The following is a 10,152-nucleotide window of genomic DNA, read 5'->3' on the forward strand; positions in this document are numbered from 1 at the left end:
AATTCTTTTAAATATTGCTTATGTAGAAAACAACCTATACCAAAAGAATTCTACCATTTTTGTCTTTTAAGCATATGCTTATGGAAGAATTCCCCAATCAGTATGCCACAGTAGCTAAAGATACTGATCACTTTAGCTCCTTAATCAGCAGGGTTGAACCTGGAATGAGTTGAAGACCTGGCTGGCCACCTGTGGTGGTAAGCACCTTGTCATTTTGCTCCAGTGGACTGGGCAAATACTTTCCTATGTGTACTATGTTGTAGTAAGTTGGTGTCAATAGTTTATTTCAACATTTTTTTCATATTTTATTTATTACTTTTATTTTATGTGTATGTGTGTATGTTTTATTTTATTGCCTGCATGTAGGTAATTGCACCCATGATGTGCAATGCCCACGGAGGACAGAAGAGGCTGTCGGATCTCCTGGGACTGGAGCTAGGGACAGTTGTTAGCTGCCATGTGGGTGCTGGGATTCGAACCTGGGTCTTCTGCAAAAACAACCAGTGTTCTTAATCGCTGAGCCATCTCTCCAGCCCCCTTATCTCAACTTTTAAATGATAGCCTGCCCAGATGGAAGCAACCATTAAGATTGTCTGGACCAACCCTCATCTTAACAGACTAAGAAACTAAAGCTTGGAGAGTTGGTCTCCTACCTACTCGTACAGCTATTCACTAGTACGGCTGGAAATAGACCTCAGACTTTGGATTCCCTCTTAGCTTCTTAGCATATGATAGCAAAAATGTATCCCAGTCCTCCAGATGTCATCTTCTACTTCTGTAAGCACTGAAATCAGTGGAATGACCATTGAACTTGGTTATAATTTGAGAAGCTGTGTTTGTTGTTGAGTCCTCTTGGTAATCTTTAAGCTGACTTTCCTAGGCAAATGTGTGTGGCAAGTTAGTTATCTGGGACTGGAAACTCCAGGAGATAGTGGTGCTGGGCCAGGGGAGGAGGGGGAGTAGCACGTGGCAGCTGTGTTCAGCTGCATGTAGTTGTCTGTCATCCCTGACAGAGGCACAATTTCCTCTATTCACTTAGGTCCCATTCTCCTCCTCTCTCCCTATTTCTTCAACAGGACAAATCAGATAAGATCTTTGGTAGACTTTAATGAAGATTTAGACATTTGGAAACCCATTTCCAAGAACTGTTGTTGAATAATAATAATTTTTCAGGAAAAAATAATCTTCGGCATGAACTAAGTGAGTCCTGCTTTTAGACATGAGATGGCAGAATTGTCTGAATGTTTCTTCCAAGCTTTGGATTCTTAGATATTTCACATAAATTGTCAAAATCAACCAAGTATATATTGAATATATTGGTTTCTAGGTGGGGTTTGTTTGGTTGGTTGGTTTTAGTTTTCTTTTGTTTTTAAGATGGAATTTCACTTCACTGCCCTGGCTAGCCCCGAATTCCTGGGCTCAGTTGATCTCCTCTCTCAGCCTCCTGAGCACTGGAACTATAAGTACATGTCACAACACCCAGCTCTATCAACTGTATTTATCCTTGTCTTGAGTAAGAATTTGATCAGAGGGGACTCCCTCTCCAGACTGCTCTGTGATTTCCAAGTATGAAATGAACACAGACAGTCTGCTTAAATATACTGCTTGACTTGATCCTACCTGGATTATTAAGGATATTTAGTGTGGGCCACAGAAAAGTTATCTTCTAGTTCTTTGGCTGTCTGGAGCAGGATTTTTCACCTCACAAGCTGTGAAATGTACAGGATGCTATTTCCTATGGCATCTATTTTTTTTTTTTTTTTTGGTTTTTTTTATACAGGGTTTCCCTGTAGCCCCAGCTGGCCTAGAACTTACTATGTAGACCAGGTTGGCCTCGAACTCACAGAGATCCACCTGCCTCTGCTTCCCAAGTGCCGGGACTAAAAGCGTGTGCCATCACACCCTGCTTCCCATGATCTCTTTTAAGAGGAGATGGGTGTATGTGGCAAAGCATGAAGATTCATCCCTGTTCTCTGAGTTCAGTTTCTGGGGCTCATTGTTCTAGTGTACACCCTCTGCCTGGGTGAGGCTCTTCAGCATGGTTTGTTTGCTTAGATGTTTATAGATGGAGTCTCCCTTTTATACCTTCTCTTTTCTTTCATTTGAAGAAGTGATAGAGGAGGTAGGGGCAAAGAATTCTAGGTGGCTAGGACAGCCCAGTCATTCATTGGCAGAGTTTTGTTGGCAAGCAGAATGAAGACTCTGGACTAAATAAATGCCTTTATCCTTTTCCAGGACTGCAGGGATGATGTTGGTGGAGCTCAGAACACTGGCATGCTGGGCATCTTAGTAAAAACTGGTATGTATTTTCTCTGTATGCCATTTCAAAAATACTCATACCTATTCCCAGCACTTGGAAGGCTGATACAAGAGGATTACTATGAGTTTGGCACCAATCTGGTCTGTATAGCAGGTTCCAGGCCAAACAGGACTACGTGGTGAAACTCTGGCCCAAAACACCAGGATATTAAAGTTCAAGTTGCTAGAACAGCTTTTGTAGAAATGGCAGAGCCTCAGACACTTCAGCTCTCTACCACAGAGCGAGAAGGAAATGAGCTTTCAGGAAAAAGGCAATGCAGAATGCCATGCTGTGCAAAGCCAGATCAGGGCTAGAGGTGGTATTTCCTAGAAATGTAATTCACCATACCAGTATGGAGTAAGGGGCATGAATTGTGGTGCTTTGTGAAAATAATTCTTTGCATTTTTAAGGGGTTTTTTTGTTTGTTTTTTTGGTCTTTTTGAGACAGGGTCTCCCTGTTACCCCAGCTGTCCTGGAACTCACTATGTAGACCAGGCTGGCCTTGAACTCACAGAGATCCTCCTGCCTCTGCCTCCCAAGTGCTGGGATTAAAGGCGTGCACCACCACGTCCAGCCCATATTTAGTATTTTTATTTTATGTGTATGTGTGTATTGCTTGCATATATGTAAGTGAGCCTGTGTCATGCAATGCCCATGGAGATCAGAAGAGGGCATCGGATCCCCTGTTAGCCACCATGTGGCTGCTGGGAATTGAACCTGGGTTCTCTGCAAGAGCAGCCAATGCTCTTAACCACTGAGCCATTTCTCCAGCCCCGTGTTTGCATTTTTAAAATATACACAGAAAACATTTTTCTCATGTTTTCACTTGCTCTGTTTTGGTGACCAGAAGTTTATGGGGTTAGGGATATAGCTCAGTGGTAGAGCACGTGCATAGAATGTACAAGGCCCTGAATTTGAGCTTTGGTACCAAAAGAAAACAAAAGTTTAGGAAGTATTCCACCAAAATTAGGTTTACTTTATATGTTTCTCAAATTTATAGAAAAGGAAAGGCTTTGTTTGGGAGGATCTGGCTAATCCAGTAATATGCCATGACAACAGAGGACTGCTGAATTCCCATGTCTTGGTCTCAGCTCTGTGCTGATTTAGTTGTGTGAGATGGATCAAGGGAAGATCAAAACATAAAGTCACAGAGGTATTATTACAGGGAAAGTGACTGTGATGGGTGTGTAAGAAAATGTGCTTGCATAAAAGGTACTTTGAGTTTAGCAACAGAAACAAGAATGTCAGTGTTGAACAATGGCAGGTAGTTGGGTAACAAGCAGCTGACAAGGATCTGTATGAAGGGAGTGAAAACACATCAGCTCATGCCTAGGGCAGGGGAGCCTTCAAAACAGTAAGCACCATCACTTCCGAATTAACACAGTATCTCCTTGTACATTTCTCCATCAAAATGATAACTCCGACCCAGGAGCATTACAGCACTGTGAGGTAAGGAAAGAGGAAGCAGGCAAGAAGTCAGGAAAATGGCCCCACCCACCCTCCCCTTTCCTGCCTTTTGGAATTTATCACCATGTCTTTGAGGGAATCCTCAGATAACTACTTTTGGTTTTTGGCTGTTATTCCATGAATGTTTCCAACTAAGGATTTACACCAACCACCAAAACTGGACCTGTATGATGTTCCTATTGGCCCATCCCCTGACCTGCTCTGCTTTCTTTATGTCTAGCTGTTGATTGTCACTAGCCTAGCCTGTCTCAGAGGCAGCAAGTTTGTCCTAAAGAAGCCACCACTACAACATTTAATTAGTAAAGCAGTTAAGCGCCTCTTTTGAGAACAGGTCCATTATTACTGCTTATCTGTGGTAGAAAAATCAAGAGGAAGCTATTGTTCTAAAGCATGCTCTGTTGCCAGCTCTGTTGGTAACTTTCAATAGAGTCCAGGGGACAAACACTAGGCTTCCCAGCATTTAAGATACTAGAAACATTTGACTTTACTTTTAGTAATGAGTTTTTTCAGGTTATTTTTGTTTGTTTGTTTGGGGGGGGGCTGTTTGTTGTTGTTTTTGGTCTTTTTGAGACAGGGTCTCCCTCCCTATAACCCCAGGTAGCCTGGAACTCACTATGTAGACCAGGCCAGCCTCAATCTCAGAGATCTGCCTGACTCTGCCTCCCAAATGCTGGGATTAAATAAGAACTTTTTGTGGACTATCTTGAGCATTTTCACTTCTCAGTGGTAGCATATAGTCGATGTTCAGTGTCCATCTGCTCAGCTATTTGTTAATAGACTTTTGACTTGTTCTAATCAGAATTTATTTCTGTTTAGCATGTGAAATTGTCATCTAGAAAACAGTGAGATTGCTCTTCACCTTACAGTCTCATAGTTTCTTCACTCTCCCTCTCTTCATCCTGTACTGACCCAGGGAGGCACCAGCTTCTGCAGTGAGCTGGGCAGAGGTACAGCCTGCTTCATTCATTCAGCCAACATTATTGAACACCTACTTTGTGCCAGACACGGTGCTGTTAACAACAACTAGACATATACTTAATCCACTGTGTCATTTGAGCCTTGTAGAAACTAACTAATTAGACTAAGCAGAGCATTCTAGAAGTCCTTGACTCTGTGGCTTAGACACTTGTTTGCCCCTTAGAGCACTGGCTCTACAAAGCAGGTGGCAATAGTCAGTCACTGACATGTCAAGCAGAAACCTTGCCTACGAGTTTACTCTTATTGGTCTTCAGGTTCCGTAAAATTCCCTAAATTGACCACTCGGACACTGAGTCTCAGTAAAAAGGAGCACTTTATTGGAGCCAACCGGTTGGGGACACAGAGTCTCAGGAGCTGTACTGTGACCCTGAGCAGTGAAAACACAGGGCTTTTAAGCAGAAAAACCACAAAGCAGGGGATGTCCATAGAAACTATACACAGAATAACCAGGAAAGGATTGAAACAATCTGGGGCTGATTTCCAGAGACTTTACCTATACAGCCATAGGCTGTCTTACCTGGGGCAGAAGTTCTTTCTCTTCTGCCCAAGATTATTCCCATAGAAACCATACACAGATGTATCAGGTATACTACGATTGGCTAGTTTACCTGGGGCAGAACGTTCTATCTCTTCTGCCCCAGACCATTTCCATAGAAATCATAAACAGATACCAGGAAAGGGTTTGAACAATGGAGGGGATTTCCAAAGTCAGGTGGAGGGCAGCTTTTTCTCAGAGGATAGGGAGGGGTTATGAGGGGCACTCTCCTTCACTGGTATTTAAGTTTAAGAAAAAAAGTTGGTAGTAGAGTTTGCTGTGAGGATAGGTGCCCCCAAGGACATCAGGGTGCACGAGGTGTGTGTCAGTGACCTCCAGACTTCTGATGCTGACTCCTTCACTGGAAACCCTGGCCAGTAGGACAGGACAAGAATGATCTTCTGAAAGAAGGAAATGTAGAAAGCAGTGGATCTGTTTTGTTAGGAAAGCTGAATCTAAGCAGAGAAGACCAGAGAAAGCAAAAGAATAAATAGCAGAGATCACAGGAGATGAGCAAAAGGAAACGCACAGTGTAGAAGCAGCCCCAGGACCACCAGCAAACAGCCTCCTTCCCTTGCACCTAGGATGGAGCTACACTTATATCCTCTTTCCTTTTTCCTCCTCTTCGCCATCTCTTCTCTCCTTCTAGTCTTTTAAAAAAATATTTAGAAAATGCTTGCCATGTGCCAGTCAGAATATTGGGTGCTGGGAATCCATTGGAGTGTATAACAGATACAATCCCTGCACCCAGAGAACTTACAGTCTTCCTAGCCATGAGTCAGATATTAAACAATTGGGTAGACATAAGTCATCATAAACATTGTGGAGACAGCTAAAAGAGTGCTAGGACAGAGGGAAAACTCTTTCAAAAGGCACTGAGCCCAGTAAGGGTGATGAAACAAAGACCATGATGCATCTTTACATTTGTAAAAGCCCTCCATGGTCCCCGTGTGGACTGATTCCTCTTTAGGCTGGAGCTGGAAGATCAACTGTATGCCAGACCCAGGAATTCCAGAGTCAGGAGAGTCAGGCAGCAGGCCTGCCAATTGGCACCTAGTATGCAGGGTGTCCTGCTTGCCCTAGGCTGTGAGCTAGCATCCATCTCTCTTTCCCTCTTGGCTTGGGGTGGTTTGTTTACCAAGCTCCCAGGGTTCCTGCTGGCAACAGCATGTGCTGTTTCCAGTCATACCCTGGAGCTGTAGAGATTTCTGCCCTCTGGCATCTGGGCTTCCGTTTAAAAAAGCATTGACGGGGCTGAAGAGATGGCTCAGAAGTTAAGAGCACTGGCTGCTCTTGCAGAGGACCAGGATTTGATTCCTAGTACCCACATGGCAGCTAACAACCATCAGTAACTCTGGTTCCAGGGGATCCAGCGCCCTCTTATGGCCTTCTTGGGCATTGTACACAATAAGGTGCTCTTACATAATATAGACAAAACACTCATACACATAAAATAAAAATAAATAAAAAGCATTGATTTGAACCAACAGTCCATCTTTAGAACTGAAGGAGGGGTATAAAATGATTCCATGATTTGAAGGAACGCTTAACTGTGAGATGACCAAGTACCTGGAGCTGTCCATCATGAAAGACCAGAGGACTCGGGGAAAGTGGTAAGCAAGACATTTCTTTGAATTGCCTGCTTGCATCCTGAAGCTTCTATGGAAGGTACTTTGGGAGAGGTGGAACTCATGATTCTCTGGTGACTGTAGAGCCCAGTGCCAGCCAGGGTGCTCCTGGGTGTGTTGAATTTAGCGTTCTGGCTGTAGCCTTTGTTCACTGGCTTTACTTTTATTTCAGGGAAATACCGAGCAGCAGATGAAGAAAAAATTAATCCACCTCCCTACTTAACTTGTGAGAGCTTCCCTCACGCTGTTGACCACATTCTGCAGCATCTACTGTGAACTGGCATTGGATGTGAAGCAACTTGAAATGCAGCTTCCATTGTCTGTACTGGATTCCTTACTAACTCAGTGGCATCAGTAGACAGCACCATTCAGTGCTGATCCTGCTTAACCTTCTTCTATTATGCATTAATTAGAAAAAAAGGTATTGAATTACAGCCAGCACTGAACCTTGCTAATCTCTTTTGTTTTATTTTGTAAAAGAAGATGGGACCTGAAGAAAGGGAGAGCTGAGATTTCGTGCCATTCCTTTTAAAATATTCATCAGGTTTGCTGGGCTGGGAGGGAGAAGCTCCTGTGGGAATAGCGTTCTCTGCTGTCTCCTCACTGGAAATGAGAGCAGGACTGTCTGTGAATAAAGGTGAATGGTGGTTTGTAAATTATACAGAGATGCATTGAAAGGTGCATTAGGCTGTCATTTTGATACGGAGTTCAACTGTGAAAGCCAGCAGAAGAGCCAAGAGGAGTACAGGACAGAGCAGCAAAACGAATTGTCCTTCAGCTCGAGTGATCCAGAGAAGCTGCTTTAACAGATGTTGAAAACTAGATTTTCTACTATATTCCCAGCACAGATGACTTCTTTTTCTCTTCATTAGCCAGAGATGACTAATTTAAATTTAGAACCCGATTTTAATTTAAAATAATATTTCCATTAATAACCTATTCATTGCAGATACCTATTACACTGTGTAACAGTTGTTTGGGAAATTTTATGTAAAATTAAAACTATCAGTATTTTACAGATGTTTTAATTAGACATTGTTATTAACAGGAACAGTGCAGAGACTAAAATCAAGCCTTTAACGTCTTACAGACCTTGCGCTTTTGAAGTTAGTGTCCACTGGGGACCTAGTAACTGTACATTTGCAAGATTTCATTATTTTTTGCCTCTGACACTATGGGAGAAATCTTTTAGAAACTATTGGGACAGATTCAAGCTTTTATGTACTTGCTTGCTACAGTTGTAAAATGAGATCTCCTCTCGTAGCATGGATTATTCTTCTTATGTTAGACCTGCCCAAAGGAAGGGGACTGAGTAGGTAATGATTTTCCTAGTACATTTGCATACTGTGATAATCCTAGACCGTGGCAATTGTTTTACAGGGCTCTTGGGCATTGAATTATTAGAATGTAATTGTACATCATTGTAGTTCACCTTATTGAGGCATACACTGATGTTAATGAGCTCCAGGTTTTGATGCTTGTTTAGAGATCAGCTCAGTATTGGATGAAAGGGAACAAAGCTAAATAAATGGTAGTTGGGTGTACTGTTTTTTGCAAATGTTCCAACATTGCACTTATACAAATGACAGATTTGACATGACTGCCACACCCAGTCAGAATGAAGTGTAGAATGGCTGAGGGCTGAGCTGCTAGTGCCTAGTGAGCTCAAGCCCAGCCTAAGTAAGTCACCTTGCCCCTTCCCACACCGTATTGTTGTGAGCATCAAATGCATGAGCCCCATATTAAGTACTTAGACTAGATGACCTGAAAAGGACTGTCTTGATGAGAATTCATCCTGAGGATTAGAAGACATGGTGCTGCATTTAGACCCCAGGAAAGAGCTGCAAGTAGGGAAGCTCAGTGAGCAGGAAAGAAGCATTGCCTGGTACCTGGGAAGGGGCCACGTTCGTCTGTGGCCTGTGACTTGGGTACTAAGGTCAGTGGTTCCTTGCTCAGGAATTAGCAAATAGTTTGCTGGCTGCTACTCACTAACTTCTGTGCTGGCCCTGATTCATGTGGGAAATAAATAAGCATAGAAGAAAAGGGTTTTACCCTAAGGGCCTTCTAGTGGAGGAGTTGAGGAGACAATACTGAAGATCACTAGGAAGATGACTTCCAGGCCCCCTCTGATGATGCCAGCCCCACCAGCAGGATGGAACAAAGTATCATGGCCTTCTGCCCAGGTGGCCCTTGTTGCATTGTACTCAGGCCTCCCTCCACATCTCACTGGACAGGACTGAGTTTAATTCTTTTATGCCTACTGCAAAACAGGCAACTGAACCAATAAAAATGAACCAAATATTACAGGAATTCAATGCTAGAAGGCACAAGTGTGGATGGGGAGGAAGGAAAAAAAAACATTTCAATTTCAGGGTTGCCTTATAGATGCCTGAAGGGAAAACTCATTAGACACTTGGAAATAATGGAGCTGATGCTCTGGAGACGAAAAAAAGCTACAGCAAAGAAGTGTCGTGATGGGTCAGGGTGTAACCTTCACAGGAGTGAGTAGGACCTCAGCAGTGAGCCCCTAGAGAAGCAGCTTCTCGTTTCAGACTGTCGGTGAGGGCCGGGCAATCTTAGTCTCAGGTATTTACTTAACACACTTTGTGCACGTTAGGGCTTGCTAACTGGCCTGTCCACAGGGAGGTCCATGAGGATAACTGAAAACCTTGTCTTAGGCTTCTGTAAACACTCCAGTAAGTGGTCTTGTTGGCTGCTTGGCCTTGGCCTTATGGAGGAAATGTAACTGACAAGTCTAAGGGGGGGGGTCTTTTTCTGTTGCTATGATAAAATGTCCTGATAAAAACAACTTCATTGAGAAAGTGTTTATTTTAGCTCAAGTTCAAGGTACAATCCATCATGGCAACCCAGTCCCTGCAGCAGCCTGAAGTCCTGTTACCCCCTACTCACAACCCTTTTCTCCATTTCATACAGTCCAGGATCCCAGCCAGGAAAAGGGGCCACCCATAGTGGACCAGTCTTCCCAGGGCAACAAAATCAAGATAATCCCCCCACCCAGGCTACCCCGAATGATTCTAGATTAAGTTGCCAACACTAACCATCATACAGGCCATCCCATAAAACATGTTGTATTGGTTTGATAAACTGTCCATATCAGTTTTACAAAAATCTCCTGGGCCAGAAAAAGGATTAAATGACACTTTGGGACTGGGAAGTTTAGAGGACACCGTTGTCAATGGCATGTACTGAGCAATGACCTCACTGTGTGGCACAGCACAGAGATA

The 10,152-nt window shown here is 43.3% G+C and overlaps 1 protein-coding gene across 3 annotated transcripts in view; it reads left to right on the forward strand.

The window, feature by feature from the left end:
• Hdhd2 (haloacid dehalogenase like hydrolase domain containing 2) overlaps positions 1–9,351 on the forward strand; it is a 40,918-nt gene extending 31,567 nt beyond the window's left edge. For 2 of the 3 annotated variants that reach the window (XM_008825899.3, XM_008825900.3), the window contains exons 6-7: positions 2,236–2,299; positions 7,080–9,351. In XM_008825899.3, coding sequence (XP_008824121.1) covers positions 2,236–2,299; positions 7,080–7,183 — 168 coding nt within the window. In that variant the 3' untranslated portion in view covers positions 7,184–9,351. Of the gene's footprint in view, positions 1–2,235; positions 2,300–6,819; positions 6,893–7,079 lie in introns of all 3 variants that reach the window. The other variant, XM_017796318.2, reaches the window with a different exon arrangement.
• The last annotated feature ends 801 nt before the right edge of the window (positions 9,352–10,152 follow it).

Source organism: Nannospalax galili, unplaced genomic scaffold (genome assembly GCF_000622305.1).
Source record: "Nannospalax galili isolate Female #2095 unplaced genomic scaffold, S.galili_v1.0 scaffold169, whole genome shotgun sequence".
In the NCBI taxonomy this organism is placed as follows: domain Eukaryota; kingdom Metazoa; phylum Chordata; class Mammalia; order Rodentia; family Spalacidae; genus Nannospalax; species Nannospalax galili.